The following is a 25,236-nucleotide window of genomic DNA, read 5'->3' on the forward strand; positions in this document are numbered from 1 at the left end:
TAACAAATGGATAAACCTTTTCCCCTCAAGAGATCTCGTCCTTGTGCAGTAGACACATTGCTGCAGAGTGAGTGAATGAGTGAGTGAGTGAGTGAGTGAGTGAGTGAGTGAAACTGACGTACGACGTTACTCCAGCATCCTGTCGCTATGGTAAGAACAGGTACACTATACAGGCAGGTATATTATTTAATGTGTGTGTGTGTGTGTTTCAGACAACGCACCCTGTCCTTGTTATGAGCGGGCTCCAAACTGCTCCAAACTTTTTGTACACTAAAAGTAATGATGGACGTTGTTCTGGTGACGTATACTTTGCCATAGTATCGATGAAAATGTTATGAAATAATTCTAAAACACCCCCCCCCCACCCCCGTCTTGGATTTCTACAGTAAATGTATGGTGAGTCGCCAAGCAGTGATGGAGGCCAGTTGGTAGTGATTGCCAGGCCAGGCCCCGGGAACCACGCAGGTATGATTGATTGCTTTGGGTGCGTTTCGTAGACATTTTAGGGATCATTCCTATTTTCGCTTTCTGTTTATCACCATAAATCGTTCAAGCCCAGCGACTTTACCAGAAAACATTTGCTGATCAACGAGGAAGGGAACCTTCTTGGTGTGTTGACATTCATCTATAAAAGCACGCCTTTAGAATATGTGACTTCAGTTACCCGTAAAGATGAGGGTTAGAACTGTCTTCAGCAACCCATGCGTGTCGTAAAAGGCGACTAATGGGATCGGGTGGTTAGGCTCGTTGACACATGCCATTATATCATTCTGTTGATCACTGGATTGTCTGGTTCAGACTCGAGTATTTACAGACCGCCGCCATACTGTTGGAATATTTCTGAGTGTGGCGTTAAGCAACAAACCAACCAACCAACCAACCAACCAACATGACTTCAGAGGAAACGACTAATTTAATGAAGGAATGGTATTTTCTGTATTTCAGAAGACAAGAAATGGCAAACATTACATTTTACCACTACACGGACGAGTCGGGGAAGGACGCTATCGTCAGGGAAAAACTAATACGCCAAAGTGATGGAGCAAGGGATGCCCTGTATGGGCCAGGTGGGTCACAAATAACAAAAATATACTAGGGACATAAATAAACTGTGCATACAAAAATTTAAAATCTAAATTTATCAAACCTGTGTAGACACATAAGGATTTAAACTCAGAGATTAGTGACATGTATCCAACATGCATGCACGTGCCACGTTCCGTGACGTCAGTGGGTTCGTCCTTGAGACGTGCAATACGTTGTTGCACGTGCATTCCGGGAAAGAGAAACAGAGCAAATGAATGCCACACAATACTGTCACTTTGGAAAGCTCAACCCCTGCCCTTGCGATCGTTCAAAAAATTAAACGGCTATTGAAACGCATAGCATGCCAAAGCTCACGTCTGCACAACGTCATGAGGCCATTGGGATGGTCCGTGGGGGAATGTCTCAACGACAAGTGGCTGCACATTTCCACTGCCACCGGAACACCATTTCTGCACTGGTGAGACGCTACCAGAACACAAATGACGTCATCGATCGGCCACGTTCTGGACGTCCACGTGTAACAACGCCAAGACAGGACAGATGGATAAGGGTGACCCATCTTCGCCACAGGTTTCAGACTGCAGTGATGACTGCCCGAACCATCCCAGGACTTCGCCGTATCCACCCCAACACAGTTCGACAACGTTTACGTCATCACGGGATCAGACCACGACGTCCCGCCATACAGCCTATCCTGACACAACGTCATCGACAAGCTCGCCGAATGTGGTGCCGAAATCATGTCCGCAGACCCTTGTTTTGGTGGAGAAATGTTGTTTTTACAGATGAGTCCAGGTTTAACATTTCCCATAGTGATGGACGTCAACGTGCCTATAGACGCGTGGGAGAACGTTATGCACAGGCCTGTGTCTTGGAGAGGAATCGCTTTGGTGGTGGTTCCGTGATGATTTGGGGTGGAATAACAGCACGCCAAAGAACTCCTTTGGTGATTGTTCAGGCAACTTAACTGGTGTGGGCTACAGGGATCAGATTCTTTCGACCTGTGGCAATTCCTTTCTGCAACGTCATGGCCCTGGGTTAACATTCCAACAGGACAATGCCCGCCCTCATACGGCAAGGGTTGCTATGGATTTCTTGCAACACCACAACGTTGACTTACTGCCTTGGCCTGCAAATTCACCGGATCTCTCCCCGATAGAGCATGTTTGGGACGAGATGGATCGACGTCTACGCCGTCTTCCTCATCCGCCAGATAACGTCCTTGACCTTGCAACAGAACTTGAGAGAATCTGGCGTGACATCCCACAAGCCTTCCTTGCACGTTTGATAGGCTCTATGCGTCGTCGATGCACTGCTGTTCTCAATGCCGATGGTGGACATACCCGTTATTGAGCTTGTGACATGGTCGTTTGACCCCTGTCCCGCTTGTGGACTCGTGACGTCATTGTGATTGACTTTTCATATAAATTGAAATTCTCCCGACTTGTTATGGTCTCATGATCCCTCCATTAAAGTTTATATGTACCTTTGACATTGTTATCGTAATTTATCAACTGGGATAATATTTTGACAATGCACAGTTTCTTTATGTGGCTAGTATATAATAAAGATTCTGAAGTACGCATCCATCCGTTTTCTCTTGTATGTGTATAAATTCTACAATTGCCTTGCAAAGCAACTTCTATTATATATATATAAGGTACTCATTTGTAGGGGTGTACGGAACAAACCTGGCTCCTTCTGAAGGACTCGGAAAACAGCCTGGAACAACTGGGATGGTGCTGTCAACACTCTCTTATTTTGTTACTTCACTCAACAGTAAACATTGATCTTTCATCGTTGTCTGTGTCGTATTATATATTTAATACACTACGTCAATGTTTTGTGTATATCTAATGGTGCATCTGAATCGTAAACAACAGGATGCTGAAACAGCAAAACAATATTGATCCAGTTACACAGTTTAACCGGAACTGGAACTATACAAATTACCCAAAATTGTAAATAATATAAATGATGCCAAAAAAATTCTGGTATGAACTTAAAACACTAAATCCTAAGAAAAGCCAAAATAATAACATTGAAATCGACGAATGGTTCAATTACTTTCAGTCATTATTCTCAACCTCTGATAACAACCCAGATCCAAATAGACAAGACTATGTGAACGATACTGAGTCTACTCATATTACAGGTGTAGCCCCCGACATATTGGATGCCCCAATAAGTAGAGATGAAATACTTAACAGTATACAACATCTAAAGTGTAACAAGTCACCAGGATTAGACAACATCCTCCCGGAATTTTCAAACATTCATCTGATCTTTTACTTCCATATCTTGAGCTTATTTTCAATATTATCCTCGACACTGGGAACTTTCCTGAATCTTGGTCAGTTGGCATTCTTGTTCCAGTCTATAAACAGGGTGACCCTAAAGATACCAATAACTACCGTGGAATAACTGTACTTAGTATATTTGGCAAGTTATTTACTTACATTATCAACAAAAGATTAGTTAAATGGACTGACGTCATGGATCAGATATACGAGGGTCAAGCGGGCTTTAGGGAGGGATATACAACAACAGATAATATCTTTATACTGTATAGCCTAATACAAAGATACCTCAGCTCAAAAGGTGGAAAGTTCTACGCACTATTCGTTGATTTTGCAAAGGCTTTCGATTCTGTGCAGCGGGATAAACTATGGAGACTTCTACAATCGCACGGTCTTAGTAGTAAAATGAATAAAATGTTGAAGAGTATATACGAAAATGTTAAAGTGTGTGTAAGGAATCAGCATGACTTATCTGAACCTTTCATTAGTGAACTAGGTGTGAGACAAGGCTGTATTTTGAGCCCTTTCCTTTTTACGTTTTTCATTAATGAATTAGCAATACAAATATGTGACACATGTACGAATGGGATTCAACTACACCCAGATACAATACAACTATTTCTGTTACTCTTTGCCGATGATATTGTACTATTTTCTAGTACTGTTAGCGGTTTACAGAAACAAATAGATGAATTAGACACATTTTCTGACCAATATAAATTGTGTGTAAACAGAGACAAAACCAAAATTATCGTCTTTAAGAAAGGTGGCAAACTCTCTAAATTAGAAAAATGGTATTATAAAGGGCAACTACTCAAAACTACCAGTGTTTATAAGTATATGAGTGTCCCGCCCCGGCAAACATGCAATACAGACTAACTTTTAATTTGTTGAAAATATCATATGATGCACCGTTTTGGTCAGTATGGTAATTTATGTATATGAAGGAAATCTAAGTGAGAAGTCCTCTGAAAGCTGACAATTTAGGAAAATCTTATCACACACATTGACAGAAGATATTGGCCCTCTGATGAGAACAGCTGTACCAACAATGTCAGGTCGACATTGTATTCATTCCACTAAAGGAAAAACGCAACTGGTCGCTCACAATATTATGATACGTTATATAGCTTTGATTCGACCACGTCATCCCGTCACATGTTCTGAGCGTGTCCTTTGTATCACGCAGGTTTTATGTATTTCTTGGGGCGCGTTTTGTAGAAACTGTGAGGGGTTATTGCTATTTTCACTTTCTGTTTGTCACCATAAATCGTTCAAACTAGCGACTTAAATACAAAGCATTTGCTGATGGACAAGGAAGGGAACGTTCTTGGTGTGTTTAAATACATATGCATGTTCTTCTAGAACATATCAAAGGCATACATGATGAGCAGTTGCACTGTATAGAAAACGTTTTATGTCCTGTCACACATTGTTTTGGAAACATTTTGACAGTCGGACAAGTATGAAGTTGTAGGAGAACATGGCGGATTCTTACAAACTCTTGAGCTTTTTGATTGCAAGTCATGTACATCTAAGAACGACATAGGTTATAAGATAACAAAGGTGGTATTTTATTACTATTGTAGTTCTTACATATATATTCGTACGCTCTCCCCATCTTGGCGTTCAATAACCTGTTGAAGGAGTGAGCGTATACTCTTAAACGTTCTGTTCCCCTTTATAAAGAAGTTGGCAACCACGCATTCTCTCTTGCACGCGTATAGATTCTACAAACCTATTTCAAAGTCACTTCTCATATATAAGCTCCCACACTTCGATAATCTTTTGCAGTGTTGTAATGTTTACTCATTCCAGTGTAACTGTTTGTAGCTGTGTACTTAACAACGGTGCCTCCTTCTGCAGGACGCAAGAGAATAGCCTGGAACAATTGGGATGGTGCTGTCAACGCGCATGCTGATGAAGGCATCATGGGCAATCAGGGTGGAGGTACCTGCCGTCATGGTTAAAGTGTTCTGTCAAATCCGTTCCGAGATATCTTGATTTACACTGCCGGTGATCTTCTACTTCTCAATTACGAGGCCATCAAAGTTGCCTGAACGAGGAACGAAGGAGAAAACCCGGTATAAAAAATATAATTCAAGTTTCATATATTCAAAATTCTATAAGAAGATTAAGCTACAGATGGAGATAATCTGAAAACCACAGATGGATATGTATAACGCTCAGCAATAAAAAAACATTGAAAATTGACATGTCAAGCAAAGAATAGAACACAACAATTATTCTGCTGTATGCATATGTCACTTTGGTTGTCTTAGGTTTTGTTACTATCGATACTCAACAGTAAACATTGATCTTGAAATTTTCTTATCGTCGCCTGTGTTGTTGTATTATATATTTGATACACCGTGTCAATGTTTTGTGTGCATCTAATGGTGCATCTGAACCGTAAACAACAGGATACTGAAACAGTAGCAAAACAAATATACATGTTGATCGAGTTAAGCCGGAACTGGAACTATACAAATTACATTCAAAAATGAGAATATCTAACTGAAAATAGGTATAGGGTATTTCATGTTAAAGTATTTGTATAAGTAACTACTTTCATGTTTGATGTTCTTCATAATCTATACACCTGATATAATGTATATATGACACAATGCTAAACTTAACAGTGGTTTTTGCCATTTAACGGTTTTAAATCATAAAAGGCAACCCCGAGATGACGTGAAACAGGGTTAAACGCTGTTCTCAAGATTATTGAGTCCATATAGGAGTGTGTACGTGCGTCTATGTACCTTTGCATGTGTGTATGTACTTGTCTTTGTGTGTGTGCATGCATGTGTGTGTGTATGCTGTTAACAGTGGTCCGGACTTATACATCCGTAGATTACTCATCTAACCATACTGAGATACCAGTTTACCCTGGACACGCCACTCACACACTGTATACTATCTCCGGTCACACCAATTCTTATTTATCCTCTTATTTGGAACTACAACTAGGATAAAAACAAGTTTATCAATCTTTTTAAGTCAGTTAGTTTGATGGTGCCAGGGGTCGAACCACTGAAGTGCCGCTGTCCAAGCAGGCGTTCTATTCACTAGATCATGAGGGTGCTCGTCGACAAGGAATAACTTGGTGACTGTCCTGAACCTGACAAAGAGACGGCTATCGATGACTTGGAGATCTTACGTGCGATTCCCGACACGATGTGTCTTTTGGGCACGTGAGAAAGCTACTGAAATCAGAACTGAAATCGAAAAACAAATGGCATAGGGGTTTGAATGTTTATGTTGCACTTTGGGTCCACAATGTCAGGTACGTGTATGCCATTCCGTTGTCATGACAATTTACCTTGCACTGATTAACAACATGTGAATTTTATTTCTACTGTTGAACAATGACTCTTTTGGTGCACTGAACAAATGTGATATTATAATATACTAAGGGTATTTTGCAGTATATGTCATGCACAATCAGCAATGTAAGTGGATATATTTTGCTCCCACAAACACTTCACTGATGGTCCACGTACCCCACTCGTGACAATATCTGGTCCAACATCTTATACGAGTATTGCCCTTCGTGATAGTTGTCAGTGGCAAGTTTATGTTGGGAAATGTTTGACCTACACTTCACCGATTAAATCTTCCAAACTCAATCGGCGTGTAAAATAATATTAAACTGATATGACACATTGAGTCTTCATTTGCTCGACCGAAGGGCACATGTCGTTGATTGCATGTAAAGCAAAATGAATTGAACAGTGTAATACACTGTCTAATTAAGGAATGGGTGTTCGAGTACACTCTCACATGTGGTGTCGTTGTGCGGTCTCAACTGAAATATACATGCAAATCACTCCCAGATCGAATATTTCCCATTACCCGTAAAAAACAAATTACTAAGGCTTACTCCACTATTTAAACATTTACAGAAATGAATAAAGTTGGGGTTGAGTATGTTAGATTTACGCATTTAGCAACCCCCTCCCACTACTGTTTACACAGTTGTCGCTTAGTCACTGAAAATATAATGGAAGCCTGGAACTCTGTTATGCGTTTTGAGGTACAGAAGTGAGTTAGTTTTAATGTAGATGAAAACAGGCCCTTAATCTCAGAGGCCACAGCCAGTGTTGCAGCAGTCCTCTTAGTTTGTATTATTCCATTTATGTGCATTAACGGTGTTTACCATACCTGCCAGATAGACATTCTGTTTGTCACTTAGTCGCGGGATGCACTGGCCTAACCATATAATGTCGATAACGATTAACGTTGCAGCTGGGTTTTGTACATGCGTTCCCCCACATTAAAGTAGGATTCAGGCATGAGCCAACGTGTGATCCTGCGCAGTGGAACTGTATACAACGTATCTAGCAACACCTATTTCTGTCTTCGTTAGTTACACAGCCAGGTGGCCAGGTGTGACGATGAGCTGTGTTAGGCTGATGTTCTTCTTTGCGGTTGCCTCCCTAATGTCATCAATTGTCTTGGGGAATCTAGATGACTGGAAACAAAGTCTGAAGACATTGAAGTCTCGTCTAGATCCGAAAGGACCACCGATCATCTCAAGGACACATGTTCCTTATGTGACTATCACACTTGGGCCGGTGCAAGTGCATGACCTAGATGATGCCAACCAAATTCTGAAATTAGGGTTCTTTGTAACCCTTGTCTGGACGGACGCAACTCTGACGTGGAATCCCTCGGATTACTCAGGTATAGACCGAGTGGAACTTGCAGTGCAGGAGCTATGGACCCCTAGTGTGATTCTGGGGAATAAGGCTTCGGGTGATGGCCCCTTGCAGACGTCATTGCCTATCACATTAACATGTGATGGTCGTCTTTTCTGGCAGAATGCGATGACAGTATCTGTCCTGTGCAAAACAGATCTGAGAAAATACCCTTTCGACAGTCAGATCTGTCCAGTGTGGTTTACTTCAGCAGTGGGATACAAGATCACCCTAGAACCAGAAATCACTGTGGGCGGTGACGGCTTGAACCTGCAAACCAATGGGGAATGGGAGACTGTAAACATTACATCGGCTAAAAGAACGTACACAGAAGAAGAAACTTACGAGCTAGTAACATTCTACATACATCTGTCCAGGAAGAACTTGTTCCACGTCTTGAACCTGGTTTTCCCAATGTGTCTTCAGTCTGTCCTCAACAGCTTTGTCTTTTTATTGCCGGCTAGCTCGGGGGAGAAGATGGGCTTTGTCATGTCAGTGTTTGTGTCGAACGCCCTTTTCCTAAGTCTAATCCACAACTCCACACCCTCCACTTCTGATTCTGTTTCCAACCTCTCTGTGTACCTCGTCATGGTCCAGATCCAAGGCTTTCTCGCCATCGCTGCCACTATCTTGGTCCAGAATGTCCACCACCGCCGCCAGAACGTCCAGGACAACGGTGACCCCCAAGGATGCAGACAAGTGAAGGTCACGCCTCAGGACGACACTGATCGTGTCCCATCCGCACAAGGAGACGCTGAGACTGTTACGATCAGGAAGGTGCCACTGGATAGGATGCTCGATTATATTTTCTTTGTATGCTTCACGTGTTTCGGCATTGGCAGTCTCCTGACTCTTTTATATAGATGAGCGTTTGCCTATGAACTAAAAGACCAGCAGCAAATGTAGAATTCTACAATATAATCAGATGGTTGAAGAAAGGTGTGCACATGTGTTGAAATTAATACTGAGAGCTCTTCTTTGGGGCTGACAAGTGCTGGGAGCTAATTCGATACATCTGAAAAATTCCTCGATTGGGAAATGTGAATATAACTGTCAGATATTTATTTCATAGATGTTGAAATTGCAAGCTTTAATAGTTCTGTGTTTCATACCATGATTATCATACGTGAAGGTAAGATCCCTGTGGAGTAATTTGATCTGTACCTAGTCTCCTCAATTATGTTACTAATTCACTAATAACAAGACACATGCATTATACAGCTAATTTAAATACAGGCATTCCCAATAGCCATATATATGCTTCTATCTCAGAAATTTCTAATCGCATCAAATGTGCTACCGTCTCACTTATCACAAGACCACTCAATTATATTTACATCTGATTTATTCCCAATCGCCTCAATATTCTTTTATTTCACAAGACGTCTTAATTATACTGATATATCATTTTCCTAGTCGCATCCAACGTCTCACTTATTACAAGACGCCTGTATCATACTGACATCTCAGTTGTTCCTGATCACCTCTCGTCGGCTGCTATCTCACTTATTACTTTGTCTGCTATCTTAGTTACTGCTAACTGCCTGAATCATACTAATATCTCGGTTATTCGAATAGTCCTTGTTACTTGAAGCTATTCCTAATCACATCAAATATCCTACTTTCGCACCTATTCCCAGACGCCTGATTTTGACCGATAGCTCAATTACAGTTCAGTTAAACTATCATTTCAGTTATTTATAGACGCCTGAATTATACTGCTGTTCCAATCGACTTTTATTTGCTTGTTTCTATGAAATACTGTTTGTTACAATCATTCATGTTTTATATCGGTTTATGCTATAAATTATGATATTGTTAACGTTGATGCTTTTTGTGTTTAAACGTGTTTACTTTTGAGATATTTTGAAATAAATGTTCATTACATTTCTTCTTGATGTTTGCACAATATTCTTAAAGTCAATATCCCCATTTTGACATAAACACACAATATATCCAATCTACGAGTGCTTGGAGTAGCTATTTCTGTCACATACGAGTGAGTTAGGAAATCGGTTTAGAGTTGCTTGGAACAATTTCGTGCAGAGACATTTCTTTTTCTGAACTTTGATGTCTCTGCACCACATTCACTGAGGTCGACTTCATACTAGTCACACAGTTCACTCTTTTGCTGACAGTTGATTCTTCAGAGGATTAAACCTGAATACAATCACATTTCGAATTGGAACCCAAGATATTTTTAAAATAATTTGATCAATGAGAACAGTTGCTTTTAAACTTGGCCTTTCCCCAGAAGATTACATTGAGGATTGTGTGAAATGTCATGATATGAAATGTCTTTGAGCTTTGGAGTACTTCGGACTTTTGATCTTTACCAACATAGCCCTCGTTCTTACTGACGGCCAGCGTCAGCCGACGTCAGTAATTATATAACGTCATGGCTGACTCAGCATTTTACGACATAGTAACACATTAGGACATGCAGCTGCAGTGATAGACAGTTGATGTGAGAGATGTCGAAGTCATCACCACTTTGTGGAAACCTACTGGCACGGGTGTTACAGGCCAAGGATCATAGTCGAACCAACCATCTTGACGTAACTGCGGGACACACCTCTCTACCCGGCGAATACCCTATGCACATGTAAAACAACTCAAAAAACGATACACAATACTTAACTGTTGGTTAACTCATTTTATGCTACTTTAAAGAAATGCCTAGCTAGTGGATCATGCTAGTGGCTCGATATCTTCACCATGGTGCTTAGTCTGCCCTGCAGCTGAACTGGGCGGGATCCTGTTGAATGAAAACAGCTTTATCTCACTGTGGGAATGAGTGCATATTGTGTGCAGACCAATTGTATGGAAGTGACGTTTAGGACAAACATATATCATATAATTGCAAATCCATTACAGTGCTGGGTAACCTACCAGTAGCCCTTAAAGTGTAGGATTGAATGTATTTGAAGCTCATAAGTACGATGGTTGAATGACATGCTCTGAGCCTCGTGATCGCATATCTTCAAGGGCTGTCTGATGAGTTCTGAGCAGAACCGTTTTGCTGTGGACTTTACATGGTACATCCATAAAGCAACAGACACAGCTGAGCTGTTTGTTTGGCTGTGACAAGTCAGTAAAATGAGCAAGGGTATTGTGACTTTTAGATAATTGACAGACTTAAGGAACATACAGTGATCAAGTGCTTGCAGGCAAAGGGCTTACTTAACACTGACATATATACATAAAGATATAAATACAACTTTGGGGAAGGGTTCCACGTCCAATGCCACCCTTAAGAAGTAAGGAGCAACGTTTAAGCGTAGCAGAGATAACATTGAAGCTCTGTCCTGGACGACCTGTGACGCCAGCAACAGCAGAAATAGTACCGAGAATCCAGTGTATGGTGATGACCGACGGGTTCATTTCACTGCACCTTGACCTCTTGCAATGAAGAAAGTGTCAGTATTGGTTTCCAAAACCTCACACATTTACACATCATGACATCGGCAGAGAACGTTTTGGAAATCAGCGAGGATTTCACCTCTTCCAGACAAACGCCAATGGAGTCATTTAACATCTCCACCACCTGTACATTTTAAAAATAATAGTGTCACAATCCCGTCCATAATCACATGAAACCTGTGCTGAAACATGACTCCATTTAACGAATACAACTAAATCATACGCATGTATTCCTGAAGCACCGCCAAACAGTCATGATTCCAGGTGTTGGCCAAAAGTCAGTGCATCCTGTCCTACCAGAGGGAACAGTTATACACATGCACAGACAAGGCGACTGAATAAATGACACATGTATAAACATGTAAACAAATGGTACAAGATAAATAGGTAAATGCGTCAGACATACTTTTTCTCGACGAGAATACCATAAAACCTCTGGAAGTTTTAATTAATCATCTGTTCAAACAACCTTACGACAACAGCCGAAGTGGGCAAATCAGTGAAAGGAATTGGCTATTTGATGGCCACTGAGCGATATCATATCATCGATATACCTAAAGCTGAAGTTGAAACCTTTCATAATCCCATAGATTCGGAGGGGGTTGTGGGGTAGCCTAGTGGTTAAAGCGTTTGCTCGTCACGCCGAAGACCCGGGTTCGATTCCCCACATGGGCACAATATGTGAAGCCCATTTCTGGTGTCCCCCGCCGTGATATTGTTGGAATATTGCTAAAAGCGTCGTAAAACCATATACTCACCATCTCACTCATAGATTCGGAACTTGTATGGTCGCTTCATACCTCGGTGCTCATTAAGATATAGAATTACGATGAAATGTACAGTTAAGGGGGCTTGATTATGAATTGTGTACTATTGACTCGATAGACAGTTATGATTACTCAGTTGATAAGGACGCTTTTGTCATTGATATGTGAAATTATAGAATCACGTTATTAACGGGTAAGATAACAGTATGGAAAATATTGCAAAGGTGGTTTTTTCAAGAAATAATCATTTTGCTAGCAGTAAACATCGTCACTAAGATTTGATCACGTGTTTCAGCCCGGATATGAATCGGCTGTCTTGTATTATATTCAGCAGTCAATAGCAGTTTCAATACTGCATTGTTGAGTTCGTGTTGGGAAATATGGCAGACAGTGGTGATTCTTAGTCGGATAGTTATCGCCGCATTGATGTATTTTCACTTTACAAGTATTAGCACATATCGAGCAGGCATTCGTCAATTAATACTCGCGATATTTCGTGATTCTGTCTCTGATTCTGTTGGTGCGTCAAAAGGATGGAAATTCATGACTGGCCTGAGACTGTGGGGTGGCCTTAGTGGTTAAAGCGTTGGCACGTCAAGTCGAAGGCACGGGGTTGATTCCCCACATGTACCAAAATATTAGAGGTGTCATGATGAACATGTAGTATCATGTACCAAGATTAGAGGTGTCATGATGACCATGCAGTATCACCTACCAACATTAGAGGCGTCATGATGACCATGCAGTACCATGTACCAATATAAGAGGTGTCATGATGAGCATGTAGTATCATGTACCGACATTAGTGGTGTCATGATGAAGATATATTACCATGTACCAACATTAGAGGTGTCATGATGAACATACAGTATCATGTACCAACATTAGAGGTGTCATGATGAACATATAGTATCATGTACCAACATTAGAGGAGTCATGATGAGCATGTAGTACCATGTACCAATATAAGAGGTGTCATGATGAGCATGTAGTATCATGTACCGACATTAGAGGTGTCATGATGAAGATATATTACCATGTACCAACATTAGAGGTGTCATGATGATCATCTAGTATCATGTACCAACATTAGAGGTGTCATGATGAACATGTAGTATCATGTTCCAAGATTAGAGGTGTCATAATGAACATGTAGTATCATGTACCAACATTAAAAGTGTCATGATGAACATATAGTATCATGTACCAACATTAGAGGTGTCATGATGAGCATGTAGTATCATGTAACCACATAAGAGGTGTCATGATGAAGATATATTACCATGTACCAACATTAGAGGTGTCATGATGATCATCTAGTATCATGTACCAACATTAGAGGTGACATGATGACCATGTAGTACCATGTACCAACATTAGAGGTGTCATGATGAACACGTAGTCCCTTGTACCAGCATTAGAGGTGTCATGATGACCATGTAGTGTCATGTACCACAATTAGAGGTGTCATGATGAACATGTAGTATCATGTACCAACATTAGAGGAGTCATGATGATCATGTAGTACCATGTACCAACATTAGAGGTGTCATGATGAACATGTAGTCCCTTGTACCAGCAGTAGAGGTGTCATGATGACCATGTAGTGTCATGTACCACAATTAGAGGTGTGATGATGAACATGTAGTATCATGTACCAACATTAGAGGTGTCATGATGAACATGTAGTATCATGAACCAACATTAGAGGTGTCATGATGAACATGTAGTATCATGAACCAACATTAGAGGTGTCATGATGAACATGTAGTACCATGTACCGACATTAGAGGTGTCATGATGAACATGTAGTATCATGTACCAACATTAGAGGTGTCATGATGAACATGTCGTATCATGTACCGACATTAGAGGTGTCATGATGAACATGTAGTATTATGAACCAACATTAGAGGTGTCATGATGAACATGTAGTATCATGTACCAACATTAGAGGTGTCATGATGAACATGTAGTATCATGTACCGACATTAGATGTGTCATGATGAACATGTAGTATCATGAACCAACATTAGAGGTGTCATGATGAACATGTAGTCCCTTGTACCAGCATTAGAGGTGTCATGATGATCATGTAGTACCATGTACCAAGATGATTAGAGGTGTCACGATGAACATGTAGTATCATGTACCAACATCAGAGGTGTCATGATGAACATGTAGTAACATTAAACTACCCCGAAACTTCGCGTAAGCGTTTCTTTGCAGCAAGCCATGGCACGCATTGCAAAGGTGTGTTTCTGAACCTGAACAATAGCTAAACAATCTTTGTGTGCAGTTCACATTCAAAATCCCTGTATATGAGTGCCCCCCCCCCGGCAAACATGCAATACAGACTTACTTTTAATTTGTTGAAAATATCATATGATGCACAGTTTTGGTCAGTATGGTAATTTATGTATATGAAGGAAAACTAAGTGAGAAGTCCTCTGAAAGCTGACAATTTAGTAAAATCTTATCACAGACATTGACAGAAGATATCGGCCCTTTGATGAGAACAGCTGTACCAACAATGTCAGGTCGACATTGTATTCATTCCACTAAAGGAAAAACGCAACTGGTCGCACACAATATTATGATACGTTATATAGCTTTGATTCGACCACGTCATCCCGTCACATGTTCTGAGCGTGTCCTTTGTATCACGCAGGTTTTATGTATTTCTTGGGGCGCGTTTTGTAGAAACTGTGAGGGGTTATTGCTATTTTCACTTTCTGTTTGTCTTCATAAATCGTTCAAACTAGCGACTTAAATACAAAGCATTTGCTGATGGACAAGGAAGGGAACGTTCTTGGTGTGTTTAAATACATATGCATGTTCTTCTAGAACATATCAAAGGCATACCTGATGAGCAGTTGCACTGTACAGAAAACGTTTTATGTCCTGTCACACATTGTTTTGGAAACATTTTGACAGTCGGTCAAGTATGAACTTGTAGGAGAACTTGGCGGATTCCTACAAACTCTTGAGCTTTTTGATTGCAAGTCATGTACATCTAAGAACGACATAGGTCATAAGATAACAAAGGTGGTATGTTATTTCTATTGTAGTTCTTACACGAACATCCATACGCTCTCCCCATCCTGGCGTTCAATAACCTGTTGAAGGAGTAAGCGTATACTCTAAAACGTTCTGTTCCCCTTTATAAAGAAGTTGGCAACCACGCATTCTCTCTTGCACGCGTATAGATTCTACAAACCTATTTCAAAGTCACTTCTATTATATAAGCTCCCGCACTTCGGTACTCATTTGCAGTTTTGTAATATTCACTCATTTCAGTAAAGTCTGTGTCCTTCTGAAGTACGCAAGAAATTAGCCTGGAACAATTGGGATGGTGCTGTCAACGCGCTGATGAAGGCATCATGGGCAATCAGGGTGGAGGTACCTGCCGTCATGGTTAAAGAAGTTCTGTCAAATCCGTTCCGAGATATCTTGATTTACACTGCCGGTGATCTTCTACTTCTCAATTACGAGGCCATCAAATTTGTCCGAACGAGGAACGAAGGAGAAAATCCCGATAAAAATAATATAATTCAAGTTTCATATATTCAAAATTCTATAAGAAGATTCCAAACCACAGATGGATATGTATAACGCTGAAAACAGGACATGTCATCAATGAAGAGAACACAACAGTTATCAGTATGTCACTTTGTGGCTTATTTTGATACTTCGTTCAACAGTAAACATTGATCTTCCATCGTTGCCTGTGTTGTATTATATAGTATGACCAGAAATTATTGAGAATTTTAGGAATATGTTTAATTGGATTTCTAGTATAAACAACCTTGACCAGCTATCAAGTACTTGGTTTCATTCGAGAGAGACAACTCCGTTAATCCTTTTTCATTAGTTTGTGAAGAGTTCTCCCCCTTTGTTTACTTGCTAGCAGACGACATTTCCAGTGATCCTCAGTATGGATGATTTAGAGAAGAGGAAGTTGATTTTAGAGTATTATAACAAGCACATCAGATCAGCTAAAATGATTTCAAGTAGAGCAGGCATCCCTTTGTCCACTGTGTATCGTGTTTTGAAAAATATTGCAAATGGATATGGCATTGAGCACCAGGGAGGCGCAGGTAGGCCCAGAAAATTGACTGTCGGTGACAGGTGGTGGCTTGGTATTCTTGTTTCTAAAAACAAACGAAGTTTAGAAAACTTAAGGCTGGATATAATTGATAGAGGAACTGTGGCTGTCTGTAAGGAGACAATTAGAACTGAGCTGCATGCAATGGGTTGGCAGAAAAGTAGAGGAATTCCATCAACGATCATGAAACCTGAACAAAAGGAGCGAAGTTTGAACTGGTGCTTACAGCATAGAAATTTTAACTGGGACAATGTGATTTTCTCAGATGAAAGTTCTGTGTACCTGTTTCCTAATACACTGAAATTCTGGTCCAAACAAACTGAAAAACCTTTGTATCAGCGCCCAAAGTACAGTCCGAAATTTAACGTGTGGGGTGACATTTCAGTGTTAGGGGCAATGCCCCTCTGTGTATTTGAAGGGAATATGAACAGTGAGCGGTACACAGATATTCTCTAGGGACATTTACTTCCATCTGCTCACGTGTTCTATAGAAAGTTTTGGATTTTCCAGCAGGACAACGACCCAAAACATTGTTCAAAGCATTCACAGCCCTGGTTTCGGACCCAAAATATGACATTACTAGATTGGCCAAGCTATAGCCCTGACCTAAATCCAATAGAAAATGTTTAGGGACCAATGAAGGAAAGTGTCAATAAGAAAAATCTGACAAATATTGCTGAAATTAAAGAAGAGGTGGTCCGATATTGGGACAGCATGGGCCACGACTTTCTAACTTCTTTGATCAGTAGTATGCCCCGCCGCATTGAAGCCTGCATTGCTGTCCATGGTGACTTGACAAAATACTAACTCTTCACCTGTCTTTGAATATGGAGTTATGTTCTGCTAATGATCACATTTAATACGTGAGTAATGAGTGAAAAAAATAATACAACTTTAAATTCTAAATAATTTCTGGTTGTACTGTATATTCGATACACCGTGTCAATGTTTTGTGTGCATCTAATGGTGCATCTGAACCGCAAACAATAGCATGCTGAAACAGTAGCACAAGAGATGAACATATTGATCGAGTTAAGCCGGAACTGGAACTATACAAATTACACCAAAAAATGAGAATATCTAGCTGAAAATAGGTATAGGGTATTTCATGTTAAAGTATTTGTATAAGTAACTGCTTCCATGTTTGATGTTCTTCATAATCTATACACCTGATATAATGTATATATGACACAATGCTAAACTTAACAGTGGTTTTTGCCTTTTAACGGTTTTAAATCATAAAAGGCAACCCCGAGATGACGTGAAATAGGGTTAAACGCTGTTCTCAAGATTATTGAGTCCATATAGGAGTGTGTACGTGCGTCTATGTACCTTTGCATGTGCGTATGTACTTGTCTTTGTGTGTGTGAATGCATGTGTGTGTGTGTGCTGTTAACACTGGTCCGGACTTATACATCCGTAGATTACTCATCTAACCATACTGAGATATCAAGCCACAGTTTACCATGGACACGCCACTCACACACAGCATATTATCTCCGGTCAGACCAATTCTTATTTATCCTCTTATTTGGAGCTACGACTATGATAAGAACAAGTTTATCAATCTTTCTAAGTCAGTTAGTTTGATGGTGCCAGGGGTTGAACCACTGAATTGCCGCTGTCCAAGCAGGCGTTCTATCCACTAGACCATGAGGGTGCTCGTCCACAAGGAATAACCTGGTGACTGTGCTGAACCTAACGAAGAGAAGGCTATCGATGACTTGGAGACCTTACGTACGCTTCCCGACATGATGTGTCTTTCGGGCACGTGAGAAAGCTACCGACTTGGAGATATTATGTGCGCCTTCCCGACTTGATGACGTGTATTTCGCGCAAGTTAGAAAGCTAAAAGAAAACATGTTACAACCTCTGTCAATGAAGTGTGAAAATATTCACGTTAACTTAATAATTTCAGAACGTGTTATGAGGGAGACAATGACACCATGTGTATCTCCATACTATCTCTTATCCAAAATGTTGGTACTTGTATGATTACACAGATATCCCAACTTGACGCAAGTACAGCTGGAAGCAAGTGTTTTACATCCTCAAGGCCTGTGATGTTGTGATCACGGTGCTTCAACTAATAACCGCTCTACAGGCACCTATGGCTTTGAAGTTACTTGCGTTTCGACCCGAATGTTTACACATATGCATATAGCAAGCCGAGGGCCAATCTCCAAAGATATTGTTTGTCTTACTTTGGCATCCTAAACCAGGAACGCCCACTTCCTGTACTGGACATCATGCAACATTAGTTGTTTGATAGATACACTCTCTCTGTTACGTTATTGTCGATGTATGTTTTTGAGTTGCCATGGCGATTGGAGATGTTTATCAGCGTACTGTATTGACAAATCAGAACTGAAATCGAATAACTAATGGCACAGAGGTTTGAATGTTTATGTTGCACTTTGGGTCCACAATGTCAGGTACGTGTATGCCATTCCGTTGTCATGACAATTTACCTTGCACTGATTAACAACATGTGGATTTTATTTCTACTGTTGAACAATGACTCTTTTGGTACACTGAACAAATGTGATATTATAATATATTAAGGGTATTTTGCAGTATATGTCATGCACAATCAGCGATGTAAGTGGATATATTTTCCACACCTCCCACAAACACTTCACTGATGGTCCAAGTACCCCACTCGTGACAATATCTGGTCCCACATCTTATACGAGTATTGCCCTTCGTGATAGTTGTCAGTGGCACGTTTATGTTGGGAATTGTTTAAACTTTCATTTCCAAACACTTCACCGATTAAATCTTCCAAACTCAATCGGCGTGTAAAATAATATTAAACTGATATGACACATTGAGTCTTCATTTGCTCGACCGAAGGGCACATGTCGGGGATTGCATGTACAGTAGAATGAATTGAACAGTGTAATACCCTGTCTAATTAAGGAATGGGTGTTCGAGTACACTCTCACATGTGGTGTCGTTGTGCGGTCTAAAATATACATGCAAATCACTCCCAGATCGAATATTTCCCATTACCCGTAAAGAACAAATTACTAAGGCTTACTCCACTATTTAAAAATTTACAGAAATGAATAAAGTTGGGGTTGAGTATGTTAGATTTACGCATTTAGCTCCCGCCCCCTCCCACTACTGTTTACACAGTCGTCGCTCAGTCACTGAAAATATAAGAAGCATAGAACTCTGTTATGAGTTTTGAGGTACAGAAGTGAGTTAGTTTTCATGTTGACGAAAACAGGCCCTTAATCTCAGAGGCCACAGCCAGTGTTGCAGCAATCCTCTTAGTTTGTATTCAATTTATGTGCATTAACGGTGTTTACCATACCTGCCAGATAAACAATCTGTCTGCCACCCAGTAGCGGGATGCACTGGCCTCACCACATATATTGTCAATAACGATTAACGTTGCAGCTAGCTTTTGTACATATTAAATTCCGTCCAGTGCGGCATGTATGTGCTGAAAGGTTGAGGTTTATGTTTAAATTCAGATTAAAATTCTAGACTTCATGTCCGAGAATACATTGTCAGTTATTAATCAGTAATTGGAGACTGTATTTCCGCAGTAATATGTTTGTAGACGTATTCACTCCCATTAAAAGTAAAGTCGGATTCAGGCATAGGTCAACGTATGAATCTGCGCAGTGGAACTGTATATAACGTATCTAGCAACACATATGTCTGTCTTCGTTAGTTACACAGCCAGGTGGCCAGGTGTAACGATGAGCTGTGTTAGGCTGATGTTCATCTTTGCGGTTGCCTCCCTAGTGTCACCAATTGTCTTCGGGAATCTAGATGACTGGAGACAGAGTCTGAAGACATTGAAGTCTCGTCTAGGTCCGAAAGGACCGCCGAGCGTCTCACGGACACATGTTCCTTATGTAACTATCACACTTGGGCCGGTGCAAGTGCATGACCTAGATGATGCCAACCAAATTCTGAAATTGGGGTTCTTTGTAACCCTTGTCTGGACGGACGCAACTCTGACGTGGAATCCCTCGGATTACTCAGGTATAGATCGAGTGGAACTTGCAGTGCAGGAGCTATGGACCCCTAGTGTGATTCTGGGGAATAAGACTTCGGGTGATGGCCCCTTGCAGACGCCATTGCCTATCACATTAACATGTGATGGTCGTCTTTTCTGGCAGAATACGATGACAGTGTCTGTCCTGTGCAAAACAGATCTGAGAAAATACCCTTTCGACAGTCAGATCTGTCCAGTGTGGTTTACTTCAGCAGTGGGATACAAGATCACCCTAGAACCAGAAATCACTATTGGCGGTGACGGCTTGAACCTGCAAACCAATGGGGAATGGGAGACTGTAAACATTACATCGGCTAAAAGAACGTACGCAGAAGGAGAAACTTACGAACTAGTAACATTCTACATACATCTGTCCAGGAAGTACTTGTTCCACGTCTTAAAACAGTCCTGTACCAGCAGTGTCAAGAACATGTACTCCCTGGTAGCAGCATTAGAGGTGTCCACGTCTCCCTGGAGCATTAGAGGTGTCATGATGAACAGTCCCTGGTAGAGTTGTCATGATGAACATGTAGTCCCGGGTAGCAGCATTAGAGGTGTCATTAGAGGTGTCATGATGAACATGTAGTCCCTGGTACCAGCATTAGAGGTGTCATGATGAACATGTAGTCCCTGGTAGCAGCATTAGAGGTGTCATGATGAACATGTAGTCCCTGGTACCAACATTAGAGGTGTCATGATGAACATGTAGTCCCTTGTACCAACATTAGACTGACTGACTGACTGAGTTTAGTTTTACGCCGCTTTTGGCAATATTCCAGCAATATCACGGCGGGGACACCAGAAATGGGCTTAACACATTGTGCCCATGTGGGGAATCGAACCCTGGTCTTCGGCGTGACGAGCCAACGCTTTAACCACTAGGCTACCCCACCGCCCCAACATTAGAGGTGTCATGATGAACATGTAGTCCCTGGTACCAACATTAGAGGTGTCATGATGAACATGTAGTTCATTATACCAACATTAGAGGTGTCATGATGAACATTTAGTCCCTGGTACCAACATTAGAGTTGTCATGATGAACATGTAGTCCCTGGTACCAACACTAGAGGTGTCAAGATGAACATTTAGTCCCTGGTACCGTCATTAGAGGTGTCATGATGAACATGTAGTCCCTGGTACCAACATTAGAGGTGTCATGATGAACATTTACTCCCTGGTACCAACATTAGAGGTGTCATGATGAACATGTAGTCCCTGGTACCAACATTAGAGGTGTCATGATGAACATGTAGTCCCTGGTACCAGCATTAGAGGTGTCATGATGAACATGTAGTCCCTGGTACCAACATTAGAGGTGTCAAGATGAACATTTAGTCCCTTGTACCAACATTTGAGGTGTCATGGTGAAAATGTAGTCCCTTGTACCAATATTAGAGGTGTCATGATGAACATGTAGTATCATGTACCAACATTAGAGGTGTCATGATGAACATGTAATCCTTTGTACCAACATTAGAGGTGTCATGATGAACATGTAGTCCCTTGTACCAACATAAGAGGTGTCATGATGAACATGTCCCTTGTATCAACATCAGAGGTGTCATGATGAACATGTAGTCCTTTGTACCAACATTAGAGGTGTTATGGTGAACATGTGGTATCATGTACCAACATTCAAGGTGTCATGATGAACATGAAGTATTATGTAGCAACAACAGAGGTGTCATACTGAATAAGTAGTCCCTTGTACCAGCATTAATGGTGTCATGCTGAACATGTAGTGTCATGTACCAACATTAGAGGTGTCATGATTAACGTGTAGTGTCATGTCCCAACATTAGAGGTGTTATGATAACCATGTAGTATCATGTACAAACATTAGAGGTGTCATGACGAACATGTATTCTTTTGCCCAAACATTTGAAGCAATGTAAGATTTAGTATCTTGTTGTAATATATGAGTTGTCAAGATGAACGTGTAGTCCCTTGTACCTACCTTAGGGGTGTCATGAAGAACATGTAGTCCATTTGACCAACATTAGAGGTGTCATGTTGAAAATGTAGTCCCTTGTACCAACATTAAAGGTGTCAATATGAGCATCTATTATCTTGTACCCACATTAGAGGTATGTAACATTAAACTATTTTGAAACTTTCTCGATAGGCATTACATACGGGTATACAAAAGTGGGTTGACAATAGCTAAACAAAAAATTGTTTCTGTTCACATCCAACATCCCTGTATATGAGTGTCCCGCACCCGGCAAACATGCAATACAGACTAATTAATATTTTATTGAAAATATCATATGAAACACAGGTTCGGCCAGTATGGTAATATATGCATATGAAGGAAGATTAGGTGGGATGTCATCCAAAAGCAGACAATTTAGTAAAATCTTATCACACACAGTGCCACATGATCTCGGCCCTCTGCGGAGGACAGCTGTACCAACAATGTCAGGTCGACATTGTGTTCATTTAACTAAAAGAAAACCGAAACTGGAAGCACACAGTATTTTGATACGTATAACGTTGAATTCGGCCACGTCATTCTGTCACATGCTGTGGGCGTGTACTTGTATGACGCATGTTTTATGGATTGCATCCGGCGCGTTTCGTAGAAATTGTAAGGGATCATTCGTATTTCCACTTTCTGTTTGTCACCATATTTCGTTCAAGCCAGCGACTTTAACACAAAGCATTTGCTGATCGACAGGGAAGGGAACGTTCTAAGTGTGTTGGAATACATATGCATTTTCTTTTAGAATCTATAAAAAAGCCATGCCTTTAGAATACATGACTTCAGTTGTGTTATTGTCTGTTGAGGAAATGAGTAATGAAGGATTGATATTTTCTGTGTTTCAGGAGCTAAGACATGGCAACCATTACCTTTTACCACTACACGAACGAGTCGGGGAAGGACGCTATCGTCAGGGACAAACTAATACGCCAAAGTGATGGAGCAAGGGATGCCCGGCATGGGACAGGTGGGTCACAAATAACAAAAATATATGGCTTCATATTTTACCACACAATCCAGTAAAACACAAACATTCTGTAAATCAAGCTAAGCATGTTGTTTGTATGTTTGCTAAGGTTGCAATCAGCTATAAGACGGCGATCTCTGAATAATCGGGTCTGAACCTGATAACCCAGTGATTGACATCATGAACATCGATTTATGTAATTGGGATCCGATGACGTCCATCAACTGTGTCATCGAGCCTGACGACCCGATTTCATTAGTCGCCTGTTACGACAGACCAATCAGTTGGTGTCGTTATACTGTATGTGATGTATGTATGTATGCATGTCATCTGTACAGTTCTGATATCTTATGTGTATGTTACATCCTAATATATGATGAGCAGTTGCACTGTACGTAAACGTCTTATGCCGTGTCAAACATTATTTTGGAAACATCTTGACATTTTATAACATGTAGTATGTATGTATGTAAGTATGTAGTCGTAGTAGAAAATGGCGGATTCTTATAAACATTTTATCTTATTGATTGTAAGTCATGTACATCTAAGAACGACATAGGTCATAAGATGTATGTATGTAAAGGTGGTATGTTATTACTATTGTAGTTGTACGTATGTATGTACATACGTACGTATGTATGTATGTATGTATGTATGTATGTATGTATGTATGTATGTATGTATGTATGTATGTATGTATGTATGTATGTATGTATGTATGTATGTATGTATGTATGTATGTATGTATGTATGTATGTATGTATGTATGTATGTATGTATGTATGTATGTATGTACATGTAAGAACTACAATAGTAATAACAGTAACTCTCTCCATCTTGGCGTTCGATAACCTGTTGAAGGAGTGATCGTATACTCCAAAACGTTGTGTTCCCCTTAATAAAGAAACTGACATCCATACATTCTCTCTTGTATGCGTATAAATTCTACTATTGCCTTTCAAAGACTACAGGATTGTGCAGGTGTCGTAACAATTTTTCCAAACAATGCCTAGAATCCTTGCACCAGTACTTTCGCAAACTTACTTCAGTTATATAAGCTCCCGCGTTTCTGTACTCATTTGCAGTTTTGCAATAGTTACTCACTCCAGTGTAATTCTTTGTAGGTGTGTACGGAACAAGTCTGTCTCCTTCTGAAGGACTCAAGAAAATAGCCTGGAACAACTGGGATGGTATTGTCAACATAAACAAGAGCATGCTGATGAGGGCGTCATGGGCAATCAAGGTGGAGCTACCACAGTCCAGGGTTCGAGAAGTTGATTCAAAGCGTGACATCTTGATTTACACTGGCGGTGACCTTGTACTTGTACCTGGCAATTACGAGGTCATCAAGGTTGCCTGAGCAAAGAGAAAACTGCGATTTTGATAATGTAATTTAAAGTTCCATATATTCAAAATTTTATAAGAAGATTCAAGCCACAGATGGGTGAGAACAGATGATTATGTATGCATGATGTTGAAATCAGGACAAGTCGTCACTGCAGACAACATCATCAGTATGTCACTTTCTGTCTTATTTTGTCACTTCACTCAGCAGTAAACATTGATCTATCATTGTTGTCTGTGTTGCATTATTTATTTGATACACCGTGTCAATGTTTTGTATATATCTAATTGTGCATCTGTATGTTAAACCTGATCGGTTACACTGTTAGGACAACTGGAACTATACAAAGTACACAAACATGAGTACACCTTGTTCCAAAGGGTACAGGGTATCTGATGTAAAAGGTGTTTGTATAAATGACTACTCTCATGTTTCATGTTGTGCATAATTTATACCTGATATAATGCATATATGAAGCCATGCTAAACTTCACCGTGTCTACTGCCATTTAATGGTTATAAATTAAAGAAGACGGCCTAGATGATCAGTTGTGAAGCCTGTCGTGACTAAG

The 25,236-nt window shown here is 40.5% G+C and overlaps 1 protein-coding gene and 1 long non-coding RNA gene across 6 annotated transcripts; both read left to right on the forward strand.

The window, feature by feature from the left end:
• The first annotated feature begins 949 nt into the window (after positions 1–949).
• On the forward strand, positions 950–24,894 carry LOC124282673. Of its 5 annotated transcripts, none has more exons than XM_046718699.1 (4): positions 15,016–15,055; positions 23,199–23,320; positions 24,445–24,671; positions 24,720–24,894. In XM_046718699.1, exons 2-4 carry the CDS (start codon positions 23,209–23,211, stop codon positions 24,741–24,743), a joined length of 363 nt encoding a protein of 120 aa, XP_046574655.1. In that variant the 5' UTR covers positions 15,016–15,055; positions 23,199–23,208; the 3' UTR covers positions 24,744–24,894. The 5 variants fall into 5 exon arrangements, with proteins under 5 accessions (XP_046574656.1, XP_046574655.1, XP_046574654.1 ...); XM_046718698.1 differs by lacking the exon at positions 15,016–15,055 and adding an exon at positions 22,867–22,959; XM_046718697.1 differs by lacking the exon at positions 15,016–15,055 and adding an exon at positions 22,950–23,066.
• Positions 15,168–15,943, forward strand: LOC124282677. Its single transcript, XR_006900219.1, has 2 exons — positions 15,168–15,288; positions 15,541–15,943. It is a non-coding gene; the product is annotated as an uncharacterized LOC124282677 (long non-coding RNA).
• Positions 24,895–25,236: the final 342 nt, after the last annotated feature.

The sequence above is a fragment of the Haliotis rubra genome, unplaced genomic scaffold (genome assembly GCF_003918875.1).
Source record: "Haliotis rubra isolate DU_JTF1 unplaced genomic scaffold, ASM391887v1 Scf300, whole genome shotgun sequence".
In the NCBI taxonomy this organism is placed as follows: Eukaryota; Metazoa; Mollusca; class Gastropoda; order Lepetellida; family Haliotidae; genus Haliotis; species Haliotis rubra.